We start from the raw sequence: 16975 nt of genomic DNA on the forward strand, positions 1-16975 counted from the left end.
AGTAACTGTATTTGTATGTCAATCAGAGATATCCTGTGTTCTCACTGGTAGTCAAAAAAATTTATCTCGGATCCCACACAGTGATCATTTCACTCATAGTCACTGAATATCCTTGACTTTCTGTGGGTTCTGGTTGCCACATTGCAGTAAATTGCTTCCAGTGTGGACATACGCTCCTAGAAATATCAAGTGTGCAGAAAGGATAACTGACAGTACTAGTAGAGGTAAGATAAAAACTTTTTAATAAGTCTACTGTGTCTTTCAATCTACAAGGTTTAATGTGACCCTTTTTGATATTTTGGCTGTTTCATTATTTGGCTAAAACTGGAACTTTTAGTAGATTGCAAAATAATATATGTATATGTGGGAGGTTTAGCTGCAGTGATCAGATCAAGCCTGTTAAGTTATAATGTGTGGCTCCACTGTGATTATCATAAGAGGGAGCACTTTTTTTGCATTTTATTTTGATCTGCCTTTTTATCTCTAAACCACCAAACTGTGACTACATGTAGCTCATTAACATTTTAGAATTAAAATATTGAATGCATTGTGATGTATTTTGGACACAGAAAGAGCGATGCATGAATAGTCTTCCATTTCACTCCATCTCTGGTAAGAATTACTTTCCAGCTACTGAAAGTCATTTCAAAATGTGATGCTATAGTAGAGCCACTCATTAAAATGGTTGCCTTTGACACTGCATTGAAGTTGATCTAAAGGAACCCCTTTATTGCCCCTTTACTGTAATAGGAAATAATTTTTTTTGCTATCCTGCAATTAAAGAATTATGCAACTGATACCAATGTGATTTCTGTCCAAAAAAATGAACCTACAGTCAGCAGCTGTTTAGCTTACATTAGCTTGGCTTAGTTTAGTTTAGCTTAGCTTAGCTTAGCTTAGCTTAGCTTAGCTTAGCTTAGCTTAGCTTAGCTTAGCTTAGCTTAGCTCAGCTTAGCATAGCATAGTTACAGGGGAAACCAATGTATGGTTATTAAACAGCCATTTTAAAATGGCTGTTCTGCTTTTTGTACAGCTCAGCTCAGAGTTGTCCTGTTTTCAGCCATTATGCTAAGCTATGTTGGCTAGCCAAGTTTATATATAAATCCACTTATATATAAACTTGTTTAAAATGTTTAAAAGCAAGCATCATACATGTTTTTTTCAGACAGTTTCAGCATAATCCAGCCTATGTCATGTAATACACATCAGGCATCTCTTTAAAAAACAAAAATAAAGAAATACTACAGTACACTTTACAAATGTTTGCTCATTTGTCCATATCTTTATTTTCATTTTGACACTATCAGACATATACAGTAAAACACAACATTTGGCAAAATACAATGATTTGGCAAAAAAAAGTATTGATTGACTAACAGATTATTTCAGTGAACTGGCATCAAAATCAAATTTTTTTGGGATACCCAGTCATATAGCATCCAGAGAATCACTTCTGGGTGCATCAGTGAACCTCTCACAGATTCAAACTGGACAACAGAGAAGCCGCAGCTCCTTTTCTTTGTTTTTGTGCAAAAAAAAGGAGAGAAGATAAAGAAGACTTATGCTGCCCAAAAAGATAAAATGAAAAAAAAATTTTTTTCTTAAAGTCACCAACCACATTGGACAAGAAAGCTTTGTTTTCATACATGAGATTGGACTGTACAATATGAAACCATGACTGGCAGCTTCATAGTTATCCTGTGGGACGTGCCAAGGTCTTGGAGGACAGTTTATAAACTCACAATAGCTTCATCTAAGACGACAACTGGCACAGTGAGTCACACTACTCGAAATGAATAAAAGTGCTGTATTTCTGCTGCATTTTGGCACAACTTTTTCAATTAGGTCATGCCAACAGGATTGCCACCAAATATAAACAAAGAAAAAAAAATCACTCCTCAAATGTAAAAGTGCCTCCCTTGATGAAAATGTCCACCTCAAAACCGTTAAAAGCATCATTTCAGATGCTCTTAATTCTTTTTCAAGTGTCTCTCCCTTTAACTTAATTCACAGCCACTCAAAGCACCGGGCATTACTTACAAATGTACAGTGCAGTCACAGTCACTTCCAGACAACAACTGCATGATATAAAGAGATTTACCATGAAAAATATATACAATGCTGCTGGAGTTCCCACTGTCTGCTAGACATGAATGATAGATCATAGATCATCATCATAGATCATAGATCATAGATCATAGAATGATCTGTGTTTTGGGCTGGTTTGATCCAATTCCTGCTTCAGTTCACTACAGTGTTTATATACAGAGTCCACTATGGCATTTGGAACCGTACTCCATAAGAAAAATAATTGGTTTCATCCTATTTTACATCAATGGTCCCTTTGAAATTGAAGAAATGTTAACCTCACTGTTTTTATACTTTGACACAGAAGCTCATCTTGCATAAAATGTTGACAAGAATTTGTACAGTACTTTCTGTAAAAAACATAAATCTCTGTTAATAGCTGCTGAGTGCTGTTGCAATGCATTGTTCAGTGAATTAGCCGTTCCAACAACATCTGAATGTGATGCAATATCTGCGATATATGCAGATACCGAGCTGTCTTTTTGTAGTGTGGTCTCAAGGGTGTGGTGCAGTGCTAAAACAATCAGAATCACATGGAAACACTCGCTCCCAGACAACACTGAGGTATGATGATTCATACAAAAATACGGGTAACCTTGCAGCAGCCATAAAGATCACATCTTTCACATCTTAAGTTATAATGTGTGATGAGAGTACAGCACCTAAGTGAAGAGCTTAAGCAAATGCTTGTACTACGTGCTCATTTTGTGCTCTTTCTGCTTAATGCAGTCAGTCAAAAATGACAGACTTTCCAAATTAAGATGCAATGTGAGGAGGTGTGTGTGGGAGTTTCATATTGCAGTACAATGGCTCTGTGCTGTTCTATCATCATCATCCACATGGAATCCAAAACACCGTGACAAAATTACAAAAGACAATGAACAATTCACAGCAATATTAATTAGCAACCTCCCTCTCACATAACAGTGACATCTTCTGTCGGATACCAAGGTAAAGATCGCCAAATCCAATCTACAAATACATTGACCATCTGCCTTAGTGTAAGTATGTGAAAATAACAGTTTGATTAGCAGTGCAAATGCAAACTTATAAAAATATGGGAAAAAAATTACAGCTACATAATTCCAAAAATACACAATATGTACATGACCCTATTGAACCATTTTCACATTGGAGTTTAGTAAACAATGCATAGGTGAATTCATCACTAGCACAGATGAGATTGTTTTTTATCATATAATGCCTCATTTGAATAAATATTACATAAATATTTTCACTTTTATGTCAGCCCCTCTTCTCCAGCTAACACTTTCCCCAATGTCAGCTTGTGCCACTTCATAAGCAGGGGATAATAAAAAACAAAAACAAAACTTGCATCATGAATGTTATCAGAACATTTATACAATCATGCAATCACACTAAAAAATAGGACAAAATCATTTAAAAAAAATAGCAGCAGATGTGGTTATGTTAAGTAAAACATGGTCAGAAATAATTTTAAAAAAAACTGTGCACTTGTAAATCATAAAAAATAAATAAAAAATTATAAATTAAAAACTCAAAAGGCAAAGTAAGGCTTAACTAAAATTCAAAGGACAAAAAAAGAACAAGCTAGATGTGTCACTGGGCCTCTGAACCAATAGAAAGACACCATTCAGCTGCTCACGACAGAACAGCAACGGACCTTTGTGTTAACTGAAGGACAAAAATCTTACAGTACTGCCTTCAACAACATAACAAAAATCACACAGTGTGATGGCATCAGCCACACATGGGTAAATCAGTCCATTTGTTCACTTTATTAGTTTGTTTTGCAGTTTTCTTCATTAATATAATTCATTAATCATTTGGTTAAACCTAACACTGATATTATGAGGCGCGCACATAATAGCGTTGTGTGGTTTTTCTAAAAATGTTTTCTGTTATATTAATTATGTTTTTGTTTTTTTTGAGTTACCTGGGTTTGGGCGGTGGCTGTTTCCTGTCTGGGAAAAAGGGACCTTCTTCTTCTAAATTTTTATTGTTGGTTGGCAAACAACTGAAAGGTGCATTACCGCCACCAACTGGTATGGAGTGGGGGGGCAAAAGGCATGGCTGAGGACTCTGAGAACAATAGGCCTGCTCAGAAGGACCAACCATGTGCTCATCAGGAACAGGGATGTTTTAGGTTTACTTAGGTTATTCTGTGCTTAGTTAATATTAGAGTGTGTTTTTGTTTTACCCCTATTGTGTGTAAATGGCCAAACCACTATAAAAGCTACTCTCTTGTGTCTTTGTAATTAGGGTGGTTTGTGAGTTAAGTTATGTCCACTTTGTTTGTTTAAGCTTGTGAAAATTACTTTTTGTAGAGTTACATTTAGTTGACCTCTTTTATGGGCTTGCTACTTATGTTTTTGAATTTAGTCTTTTTTGAACTTTTTGAGGGTTAAAATAAAGAAAACCCTTTTTGAAGAAATTTTTTACCTGTGTTCTTGGCTGCTTAGCCCCTCACACACAGCCCTTCAAATCTCTAACCGCCCCAGTACCACTTATCAAGGCTATTGAATGCCTTGTATTCCTTGTGCCTTCGCAAGTAATCACAAGCCAGGCATGTGTGCTCTGCCCAAAAATAAGCCTTCTTTACTTTAAAGTGTCGCCGCCACTCAAAGTACCTTAGGTACATTTCCTCATTTTTGTCCAGGAGCAGCAGGTAATCAGCCAATTCCTTGGGCGAGCTGAAGTCGTCAACATGAATGAAGGAGTCTCCCTGGATAAAGTTCTCGTAATTCTGCCTGGGTGGGCCGAGAACCACTGGCACTGTCCCCACTGAGAGTGGGTTGTACAGTTTCTCAGTAATGTAATCTTTGTGGATGGAGTTCTCAAACGCCAGATAGAACTTGCAGCTGGCGATGGTGGGGAAGTAGTCTTGGTCAGAGATGTACTCCCCAAAGGCCTGTCCATATGCATGAACCTCAATGTGTTTGTAGAGTTCATTATAATATTTCACCCGCACGTGATCCTGGTTCCAGTTGCTTACAATCCAGCAAATCAGCTTGTTTTTGCTGGGTGGTACAAAATCCTCTTCCCCTTCTGCTGCTACGATGGACCCATAAGGCACTTCAATGTCAGCATCCTGACGGTAATTGAGAGTCAGATTAAACAGGTTCTCTATCCCAGGCAGCTGGGACGAATGGGATGGCGACTCAAAGTTCATCCATATCCACTTCTGGAACGACGGTCGCTGCAGCGGCGGCAGATTGGACAGGTCAGTGCTGATGTCCCGGTGATGGATGACGACTCCATCAGACTTATTGTAGAAGTTCCTGTCTGCTGTGATGAAGCAGCCATCAATGTTAAAGAGAGAGCTGCAGACGCTCAGGTCGTACGTTTGTCCGAAGGGCCAGAGCCAGATCAGCAGAGTGGTCACGTTTTTATCGCTCTTGGTGGAGAAGAGGTTCTTGACCCGGTCTGTGGATACTGTTGACTCTACAGGACCTGATAACCAGCTTGTAGATGGTTTAAAATACATCAAAAACAGAGTCACAAAGCATCCCAGTATAAAAGTACCAAGCAGAAGGGGTCGCAGAATTCTGTGAAAAGGTGCAGATGGCATACTCTGTCCTAAAAAGGGCAAACCAAAGAGAAAAATACCACACAGTCAGCAGGACACAACATCAGGACTGATCATCTTATCGGGCTTTACATACTACCAACATGTAATAATGTCTACTGGATCATTGACTCTGAACAGAATCTGTGCCTTTAAATACTTAGTGGTATGAATATATACTGTGTGGTGTGTAAGGCAATAGTTTGCATCGGTGCTCAAATAAAACTGCTAAATAAAACTGTGATGCCTCCTACAACATATTGCAATACAAACCTGGCGGATTTTACTGAATGCTGAAATCCAAGCAAGAGTAGAGGTTGTGGGAATTTGAGGGAACAGCTCCTACATCGGATCGAAGCTTGGATTAACCTCCTCTGTGATTCGGTGCTCATAGGAAAACAAATTGCAGGATGGAGCTAGAAGATGCTTCTTTGCTCTTAGGCTGAATAATAACGATCCTTAATGACTGAATGAAGTGTGTTTGATCTTGAATTTACTGGTCTTCTTAATGATGCCTCCTTTATACAAGCAAAAACAGAAAATGAGAGAGAATCTATTAAGCCAGGAAAAGAGACAAAAAGCAAGCACTTTGATGACCCCTCCCATTTTGCCTACTCTCTCCATACTTGACCACAGGTATGCTATGATCAGTCTTGGCATAACAAATTAGTTTAGTGGCTTTTTTCCTAGTTAGTAGTGATATGAATTTATTTTGGACTTTCCTGTTAGTTGGCTCCTATGAAAGTTTATTTTTTATCAGTAGTGTAAAAAAAATCTTTCTCGGGGATACACACAGGTTTTAAGCTTGGACAGAGAGAGCTTCGTTAGCCAATTCTTGTTAGCTCATGAACTTTGAGTTCATTAGTGCAGTGGTGGTTCTTGAACTCACTTACTAGGTTTAAGACACTAGGTTATGTGTAGGGAATCCACTGAGTCACCTGTTACATTAATGTGGGTAGAGATATATGCTTGGGAACACCTCAGTGGTTTTGATGGGATCACTGGTTTAACCAGTTGCCACTCACTTAACCCCTACTTTTAACTGCCTAAAGGCTAGGGTTAAGTTAGATGGTTTTGGTTGCGAGAGTAGGAGGACTGTTCTCCAGCTTCCTTGGCTTGTCCCTGACTTGTAATCGGCTCCTTCATTAGAGTCACTGAATCAGTGCCCAAAGGCTTTTGTCTTATAAACTGTAGAACACTTTGTTAGTAACTTGTTGTGGTGTAGGACCTTAATATTGCGACAACATATCGCGTTTGGTTAGGATTATTTGTTGCTGCTTTTGGTTGTAACTTGGGTTTTGGCTGTTATGCTCTTTTGTTCTGGATATCTTACTATTGTCTGTGTCCAGTATAGAAACTTTGTCATCCTTAAGCTGTGTACACACTGGAACTGATTCTCCTGTTGCGTGTCGCTTTAAAGCTGGCAGCTGGTGGCTTGCGGATGTTTCAAATTCTGGTTGCCATATTTACCACCAGATCATATGTTAATTAGTGATATCCTGCATTCTCATTAGTAGTCACTTCAGTCAGTTGCCTGGGATTTGAAAAATGTTTACCCCAGGCTCCACTAACTTCATGCAGTGATAATTTCACCCATAGTCACTGAATGTCCTTGACTTTTCGCCATGTTGCACTTCCGGTTTGAAAATAGCTTTTTTCACATGTGGAACCATATGGAGGTCTGGGATATGACTGTCCAGTTAAGCTACCTAGCATGTCACTGTTTGCTTTCTAGTTATTCCTCCTCTGTCTTGGTCTGTTCTGTTCTCTTAAAAATGCTCCTAGAAGTATCAAGACTGTAGAAAGAGTAGCTGACAGTACTAGCAGAGTTGATATAAAACTTTTTAATAGGCCTATAGTATTTGTCAGTCTATAATCTTTAACATGGCAAGTGCCAGAGCAATGGCTTTTTGTAAAAAAGAAGCATATCTGTCATCGCTTGGCTAACTGTCAAATACCTGCATCCACACACTCACCATGACTGAGCTAGGCATTGTACAGTTCTTAATTCAATTGTGGTTCTTTCAAACTCCATTACTTTGTGGGTTTCCCTATGTTCTGTGCCCACTGAGCTACTTCATAGCGCCACAGAGAAAGCTTGTATTTCCAGCATGCATGCAGAGATGAGCTTAATCTCTACAAACAAGTGTATAAGGCAAAACAAAAGTTCTCACACAAATAGTCAGGTAGTCCTAGATAGTCCTAGATATCTTTTAAAAGTTTCCAGTTAGGCATGGATGTAGGTTGTTATTTTGGGTATCCACTGTGTGTTGTAAGAGAATGCTGCCATCTTAAGGCTGAGAAGAATAAAAGAGCTCTCTGGGGCTCAGCACACCTGCATTTGGCACAGAGGCCACACAAGCCTGACATGCCAAGTGCAGAATCAAAGCTTGAGAGACGATTTTTCTTCCATGCATCCCTGAAGCATATCTGAATCAGTAAAATCAAAGGAAAGGGTAACATGCATCCATGCTTCATCCAAATCTTTGACTTTGTTACACAGATATGCACCCAGCGGACACACAAGTCAGAGATGGATTGAGATAAGAGCCAAATGAGTGCCACTCGTTTTAAAGGCTTATGGTATCAATACATTTTCATGTAGGGACAATCCTCTTACAGCACTCAACCATGCCTCCTGTGAGCTGCAGTGATAAGCTCTGTGGTTAACAGGATGCATCCCATGCATGCCATGATGTGCTGGTGTCAATTATATAAAACACCCCATAGGATGGAGGTTGACCTGTATTGCAGTGATCAGGTCAGGCCTTTGAAGTTCCAGTGTCTCCAATGTGATTATTTAAAGAAGGTGCACAATGTTTTATTTATTTATTTAGATATGTCTTTCTATCTCTAAACCACCAAAATGAGACTAAGGGGAGACTCCTGCAGCTCATTCACATTTTTTAAAAAAAGCATAGCTGTGATTTTGTTAAATGCATTGTGATGTATTTGGGACACAGAAAGAGCACCGCATGGGTGAGTAGTCTGCAGCGAGGCCACGTTTGAAGTGGCTGGAGAGCAGTAAGGGGAGGAAAAAAACGCAGTCACACATTTTCTGTGGCAATATCAGTCACAGAAATCTCAAATCCCAAACAGCGTTTTGTAACGGGTATGCAAAGGCTAAAGCTGCACATGTACACCAAAATTGTTGTCTTTAGATTGCAACTCATAATTTCTGGAAGGAGCCCCGTACTGGCTGAAAACGGACACTCCATCTCAGGTGAGAATTAATTTCCAGCCACCGAGCACTGAAGGTCATTTCAAAACGTGACGCTGTAGTGGAGCCACTCTTTAAAATGGTTGTCTTTTGGCGTGACACTGCATTGAAGTTGATGGGAATAATAAAGATACACTGGAATATTTTCCAGTGCTGACTAACAGAACCTAGATAATAGCGCGCGGTGGGCATAATATTTGCAGCTATGAGGGCAAGGTTTGAAATACAAGTCACATTCACGGGAGAAAAACATCCATGTCCCCTGCAGTGTGTGAACTGTCTAGTGCATTAAACATTTAAGAATGCAGTGTACAATCAAACACCCCGGGGAAAACGAGAAGCGGTCTATATTTGTGACATTTGTTTTGCGCATTTTCTTTTTGGCGTTTGCAATTAGCTACAGATGATTTGCCTTTAAAATCAGGTAGAAGATCAGACATAGGATGCAAGAATGGGGGGGAGAAAGACTCAGCCAAGCATTTTACTCACCATCGCGACAGGCGTGAGTCAAAATAAAGCTTTCTTCTCATTTCCTCCTCCTCACTTTCAAAGACACATAGAAACATACGGAAGATGTGGATGCGTTTGGAATAAAAAATCGAGCCCGCACGCCGTGTTTGCAGCAATAGAGCCCGCATCCATCGTCTTGATCCCGAAAAAATGATGATACCTACTGTAGTAATGTGCGCTGAATCTTCTCCGCTACTGCACACCGACGCAGAGAATGATGGCTGCAAGTGAAAAAAAGGGGGGAAGAAAGAAAGAAAGAAAGAGGGGGAAATCGCGACTACCTCGTTCGCTTGCACACTAAATTCATATCTCGGTGTGCGAGGGCGCCATGTATGCTCAGGGATGTGATGCGATGTGGAATAATTCCCTGCTGGCTGCCCATGCGCTACCTTGCTCTGTTTACCGTGGATGCAGCTGCAGGCTGTGGCGGAGCGCTAGTTTGAGTGGGATGCTGCGATTCCGCTTTAGTACCATATTACACTTTAATCGTTTGTTTAAGGTTCTCATTTGAATAAACAGGTCAGTCATCTCTGCTGAGAGGAAGCACGGGATCAGGATTCACCTCAATTGGTCTGTACAAATTAATCTTTCAGTGATGTAAAAGCTGAAGTCTGATTGCCAGTTAGCGAGGATAATGCACCACAGCCACCTTCAGAGGCCCAAAAACACAATTCTGTTCATTTTCAGCGAGTTTATTTAATATTTTTCGCATTCTTAAATCACATGCAAAAACAACTTACAAAAAAAGTAGGTTCAATTATCTATACAGAGGCTCACAGATGCAGTTTGCCCCATTAAACCTTGAGCATGCCCTGTGATTTCTTTTAGCCAGTCAATTAATCATTTACGGGGTTGCTCTAGTGGTTTAATGTTGTAATTCAAAACAGTTGGAGTCATCATCACAGGGTTCATTTCAAAATTAACGACTAAATTTCAGAAGTGCATCAACACGATTTTGCATGGGTCAAACTCCAAAAAACTTTTCTTACACAGCGTCGGATTAAAGGCAGCCTTGCACAACAGCAAGGCAAGAGGACATGAAGACAAGATCTTTGAGTTTGACTTCAGTAGGCAAAGCAACACCCGGATGAGCCAGAGCCAATTGGAAAACAAGTGCTGTGTGCAGGTGAAGCTCATTTGGCTTTTTTTGGCCACAATCACCAAAGGTACAGTTTAAGAAAAACTAGTAAAAAGCATTTAATTGAAAAATAAAGCAAACACACACACACACACATAACTTGCCAACTTTTAAGCATGAAAGCTGTTGCAGTAATATTCTGATTTGGGAGCGTCGGGAAAATTGCCTGGATCGAGGCAAAAATAAATTCCAATAAAAGTCAGCAAATTCTGGATGCAAATGTTCCGCAGCCAGCCAAGGACGTACAACTGAGAAGATGCTGGGTTGTACAATTAGACAGTGATCTATAGCAGTCCTTAAAACTTGCTGTGAACTGCTCCAGGAATCCAAGCTGAAGCTGAATGGCTTTCACAGCCATGCTTGCTTATAAACCTGTGGGTAAACATGCTGTATGGCTGCGGAAGCCGAAACACCACCAACAAAAATTCTCACAAGTTCAAGTGATCTGGAAGAAGGACTGGGCTGAAAATTAAGAGACAAGAATAAAAAGACCACTGTATGTTTTCAGTGGAGAGATGGCTTTGCTGCGGGGGCAGTTTTAACATAATGCGTGATTTGTGCAGATGCAGCCAAACAGCTGTGGCCACGCAGCTGTATGCAGCTGTATGTATAGCACGTCTAGTAAGAGAAGTATCTGTTAGACTTGTACTGTACCATGGCAACAGCTCATAAATAAGAAGGCAATCTACTGCACATATAAAAACCAATCTTGATATTGCCCTCCATTCCCTCAGCTACAAATCTGTTTCAACAACTGAACTGCTATCCTTCCATCCCGCCGCTGTTTGCATCATTATGACTCATCTCAGATTTTAAACTGGCATGTCTTTGAAATGTCAAAATCTATGTTGGAGGGTTTTTTTATTTTCTTGTACTGTATTTTGGGCTGAAGCCGAGTTGAAAGCAGAATGAGGCAACAGCTTTATTCCACCAGACTGCTTTGTTTACTCGTGTCTCTGCCTCGTTCCAGAGTGCACTTTATTTCTATTCGGGTCTAATATAGTCACAGATCACAGAACTGCAAAACATGCCTATGCTGTTTCGGCTGATGAAAATCCAGGAATAGCAAAAATGCACAAGGGTGTGCAAACAAGCGTTAATAAGACATCAGTTAAATTCACAATAATTCGTTCAAGTGCAACAAAACGACATACATCAGCGCAGCCAAAATTAGGATAATTAAGTGGTTCACTTGCCTACGGCTTTGCAAATCATTTGGCTTTTCTCATAAAGTTGGTCTTCATTTGCATTTTGCTCTGCGTTCAGCAAGCAGAACTCCATTTAGCTTTCATTTTGTTTATACCCCCATGAATAAACATCTGCTATGGCTTTTAGTCATTTTCATTCCTGCCACTTTCGTCTCTCACCACCAAATATCGCCGCCCATTTGCGAGTTATTTCCAGGTAGATTGATGGCTTGTTGGGCAGATAGTCCAGATACACCGTCTGGCTTGTTTTTGGAATTGCCATTTCAATCTGAGTCCCCTCGTGCCACTCGTTAAAGGATGTGATAGAGATAAAATCAGGCCTGGCTTCCAGTGCTGCACTCAGCGAGGTTTCGTAGTATTTGCCATTGATGCGGTTTCGAGTGTTTTGGAAATTCCAGGGTCGAATGCTCGTGTCGATATATCCCGGGCCTACACTTGGAATGAACATCAGGTTGTTATCTTCACAGAAAGCTTTTATAGAGGCCCAGTTACGCTGCGTGGAACCGTAGGAAAAACCATTAGTGGCAAAGTAGGTGTAAACGCCGTCGAACCCTGCTGTCAGGATATCTCTCTTGTCTTTCTCCTCCACCAGCAGCGCGATGAAGATGGCGTCATACGGGGTATCCCTGATGCTGTTGGTCTCCGTGTGCTTTAGCAGCTTGGCCCACTGCTCCGAGTTCAACAGATATGAGTCATACACATAGAAGAGCGGAAGAAGTTTGCCAGTGTTTGTCAAGTACTTGAAAAAAGCCGGGTGCTCTCCGTATCTGTGGAGGATGGGATGGGAAAAACAACCAGATGTCAAAGGAATAGAAAGATGAATCTAAATATGCAGATAACATTAATGATGACATCTGAATGACTCTGTGGACGAAATCACTACTCACTTCTCAATGATGTATTTAACATTAGTGAACATGTTGACTTCATCCCTTCCTTTGTATGGCTCAATGTGAAAAGCTACCTATAACACACAAATAATGACAAAGATAACACACACACACACACCGGGGATCACAATCACAAATCCTTTCATTAGGAATATAATGACGTTTCATTCAAGCAACTGCTGCAGTCTCTACACACACACCTTAATGTGGTATTTATGAGCCACCTCAAACAGCAAAGGCACAATGTCGTCTGTTGAGTCCCCGTTGTCATCCTTCATATTGGGAGGATACCAGGAAACAGCAATGACACCTTAAAATAAACAGTATCAATATGAAATCTAAAAGAAAAACACCCAGATGGACATTCATAAAGATAACTGGATTCATTTAATGTAAATGTGTAATAAATCTGTATTAAATGTTTGCCTGGAGCAATATTATTAGGCTTTCCTTGTATCAGTGTGTCACCATTATCATAGCTGCCGACACAATTCAATGAGAAGAGTTTTTGTTTGATAGTTGGGAACAATATGTTTATTTTGTGTGAAAAACTAAACACTAACCTATAAATGTCTGCAGCTCACTACATAGATTCAGAATGATCCAAAGAACAGGCAACATGTCATTCCTGTTTGAGCTTAACTGCATTGATTTATTTGGCCTCCTGGTCTCTGAGGTCATCCTCCATCAGCTTATCTCAGCGCCACCTTTTCGCCTAAAAGCCGAAGGCGAACAGGCTTTTCCAGCTGTTACTGCCACCAGGGCAACAACAGCTGGAATTTTCCGTGAACCCACATAAGCACATGTCTAACTGACAATAAACCACTTCTAAAGACATACAGTGTGGTGAAAAAGTATTGGCTCCCTTATATGCTTCAGACTTCAAATACATTTCCACACCAGGATAAATGCAAAAATCAGTTTTTTAAAAAATGATTTCATTTATTAAAAGGGTGAAATAATAATAAAAGAAGCTATCCAAACCTAACTGGCCCTGTGTGAAAAATGTTATTATCTCCTAATTCTAATAACTGGTTGTGCCAACCTTGGCAGCAATAACTGCAATCAAGCTTTTGCAATAACTAGGAATGAGTCTTTCACATCCCTGTGGAGGAATTTGGCACACTCTTCTTTGCATTTTTTAAAAAAAATTCAGACACATTAGAGGGTTTTCCCGCATGGACGGCCTGTTTAAGGATTTGACTAGACCACTTCAAAACCTTCATTTTGTTTTTGTTTCATTCAGAGGTGGACTTGCTGATGTGTTTAAGATTATTTTCCAGCTGCAAAACCCAAGGTTCTTTGAGCTTCAGGGAAAAAAAGGATGGCCAGGCATTTTGCTTTAGGATTTTCTAGTAGAGAGCAGAGTTCATGGTTTCGACAATTACAGCAAGTCATCCAGCCGCCCGAGACCACCACACTACCACCGCCGTGTTTGACTGTTGGCATGATTTTTTTTAAAATAAAATAATGTGTTAGTTTCATGCCAGATGTAACTGGACTCAAACCTTCCAAAAAGTTCAGTCCACAGAATATTTTCCTGAAGGTTTTGGGGATCAAGATGTTTTCTACAGTGTGAAAAAAATTAAGACATCAGGAAGGGAGCAATATTTTTTATACAGCACTGTATATATTTTCACTAGCTTTTAGTCAAGTACGCATTTAAATTTTTCTTACTGGTCTTTTATTTCTAGTGTTATTTCTATTGTTATACTTTATTTATGACTTCTTTTTATTCATATTTTGCCATCATTGCATTGCCTGCCTGGAAAGCACTCTGGCTCAGCTCCCGTTGTTTTAAATGTGGTATATAATTAAAAGTGACTTGATGTCTTACCGATGGCTGCTGTACGCAGCTGCTGCATATGAGCCTCTATAACAGAGGGGTCTCTAGAACTGTAAACCCCTAAAGCAGGGTAAAAGTTGGCTCCAATGTCATCAGGTGGGCTGTGTCTCCCTTGTGGATATCCCTGAGCTACCTTAACGTCCCAGTGTGGCAGCTGTGGATGGTCCCAGTGTATGTATTTTCCATCAATCTTTGGGTTTCCATACCACGTGTAGTAGAAGGCATGGAGGTAGTAATTTGGAGGAGGGAACTTCCTCAGTGTCGCTTCCAGTTCTGCATCCTTGTCTGACTGAGCTGCGCTGCTCATTTTGATCTCCTCTGGTTTTTTGTTGCGGTTTTCCTGGCTCTCTGGTTTGGGAAACCCCTTTATATCGGCTGGGCTGCTGAATGGAGAGTCCCGTGATATTAGCTCACTTAAGAACACAGTTATGGCGAGTATAAGCAACACCAGAGCAATTAATGTGATACAAGGCTTGCGCTTAAATCTTGCCATTCTTCAGTTAGTGCTTGAGGCTTTCCATAGTTCATTGTTGAGACACCAGTGAGTGACTGTGGTTGGATGGGGAGCCAGTAAAGCTCAGCCGGAGAGTGTTTACCCAGCCTAGAAATTGAATGATATAAGAGATGTGAGTACATCTGTTGATCTTCCCAGAAGTGCCCAGTCATTAAATAATAGACAAAATTGCAGCTTTAGTTATTTTTGCAATAATGTAAAGCTAAGTAATTTCCCATCTATTAATTAATAAAGCAAATAAAAAAGTGGAAATACCAAGTTTTATTTACACTATAAATACAATAGCTGGTTACAGTACGTCCATTACTGCAGCTTAGCACCACACAGTTAAAAAGCTAGCAGCATTAGCCACATGAACTCTACCTGCACTGAACTTCAGACTTGTCAACACCACACAGGCACCACAGGGCTGACACGACATCCGTTTTATTCGTCTACAGCCTAACAGTTAGCTTCTTCTTGCACTAAAACTATAACATTTTCATATCTCACATGAAACACACCCAGTCCAATGGCTCGACCCAGTCCTCATAAATTATTTTCGCTGCTGGGATGCAGAGGACGAGACACAACCTGCACTTCTGGTTTATTGCCTGTCCTGGAAAACGTCACAGATCTACAAACACACTGACCTGAGACTGCTACTGCACTGTTACCCATCCATGCGGTATAGGAAGCTGCCTCCTCTTTAGCTAACAACAGTCATAGAGGCGGTTTAACTGAATGACAATGAGTGACAGCGCCCCCATCGCCGTGGAGGGTTCATTACAGAAAATAATAAAATTAATACCACAGGAATGAATGATAAGATAAGATAAGATAAGATAAGATAAGATAAGATAAGATAAGATAAGATAAGATAAGATAAGATAAGATAAGATAAGATAGAACTTTATTAATCCCTCGGGTGGGTTCCTCTGGGAAATTCGATTTCCAAAAAGCACAGCACCGACAGAAGTTACAGATTACAGAATATTATATATATATATATACACAACACACACACACATATATAAATACAGAGTATATTATCTAATATATTTAAATATATATATTATTATAAAGTATATATATATATGGATAATATAAAACAGAAATATTAATTAGATATTATATATATATATATACACACACACATACACACTATATAAATACAGAGACAATATAAATAAAATATACGAAGGGGATAAATAGAATAAATAGGAATAAAAATAAAAATACAAGTGAATTGCACATTTCAAGTATTGAGGTCTATTGCACTGTTGACTATTTACAAAAAGTATTGCACAAGGTATTGCACAGTGAGGTGAAGAGGCACTACAGCTTAGTTGTTCCCCCCTCCTTTGTCCTCCTGTTTCCCCTCCCTCTCCCCTCCAGAGAGGAGTTAAACAGTTTGATGGCGTTGGAAAGGTTTTAAGTCTGTTAGTTCTTGTCTTGGGGAGAAGCAACCTGTCACTGAACAGACTCTTCTGGTTGTTATGGCCGTGTGCAGAGGATGCCCAGCATTGTCATAATGTCCAGCAGTTTCTTTAAGTGTCCTTTTCTCTGCCACTGTCACCAGAGTGTCCAGCTTCATGCCGACCACAGAGCTAGCCTTCCTGATCAGTTTCTCCAGCCTGGATGAGTCCTTCTTTGCTGTGCTGCTCCCCCAGCACACCACAGCATAGAAAAGTACTCCAGCAACCACCGACTGGTAAAACATCCTCAGGAGCTTCCTGCAGATGTTAAAAGACCTCAGCCTCCTGAGGAAGTACAGTCGGCTTTGGGCTTTTTTATACAGGTGCTCTGTGTTGCATGACCAGTCCAGTTTATTGTCCACCCACAGCCCGAGGTACTTGTACTTGTTGACCACCTCCACCTCCTCCCCCTCTATCTGAACCGGCAGTGGACCTTCTCTGGACCTCCCGAAGTCCACAACCAGTTCCTTAGTCTTTGAGGTGTTGAGTTGCAGGTGGTTTGTGTGACTCCATGCGACAAAGTTCCTCACCAGACTTCTGTACTCCTCTTCCTG

The 16975-nt window shown here is 40.2% G+C and overlaps 2 protein-coding genes across 4 annotated transcripts; both read right to left on the reverse strand.

Annotated features, from left to right (window-relative positions):
- Positions 1–4275: 4275 nt before the first annotated feature.
- Positions 4276–9928, reverse strand: fut9a (fucosyltransferase 9a). The gene is made up of 3 exons (XM_005934289.3): positions 9348–9928; positions 5912–6156; positions 4276–5649 (listed from the first exon to the last, which is right to left on the reverse strand). The coding sequence occupies exon 3, from the start codon at positions 5639–5641 to the stop codon at positions 4559–4561; it is 1083 nt and encodes a 360-aa protein (XP_005934351.1). The 5' UTR covers positions 5642–5649; positions 5912–6156; positions 9348–9928; the 3' UTR covers positions 4276–4558.
- Positions 9929–10044: 116 nt separating this feature from the next.
- manea (mannosidase, endo-alpha) lies at positions 10045–15605 on the reverse strand. 3 transcript variants are annotated; one of them, XM_005934286.2, is made up of 5 exons: positions 15468–15605; positions 14442–15051; positions 12805–12914; positions 12602–12678; positions 10045–12481 (listed from the first exon to the last, which is right to left on the reverse strand). In XM_005934286.2, exons 2-5 carry the CDS (start codon positions 14941–14943, stop codon positions 11848–11850), a joined length of 1323 nt encoding a protein of 440 aa, XP_005934348.1. In that variant the 5' UTR covers positions 14944–15051; positions 15468–15605; the 3' UTR covers positions 10045–11847. The 3 variants fall into 3 exon arrangements, with proteins under 3 accessions (XP_005934348.1, XP_005934349.1, XP_005934347.1); XM_005934287.2 differs by having other exon boundaries at positions 15457–15605; XM_005934285.2 differs by having other exon boundaries at positions 15328–15603.
- Positions 15606–16975: the final 1370 nt, after the last annotated feature.

This window comes from Haplochromis burtoni, unplaced genomic scaffold (genome assembly GCF_018398535.1).
Source record: "Haplochromis burtoni strain Fernald_Lab_line unplaced genomic scaffold, NCSU_Asbu1 Contig_89, whole genome shotgun sequence".
Lineage (NCBI taxonomy): Eukaryota > Metazoa > Chordata > Actinopteri > Cichliformes > Cichlidae > Haplochromis > Haplochromis burtoni.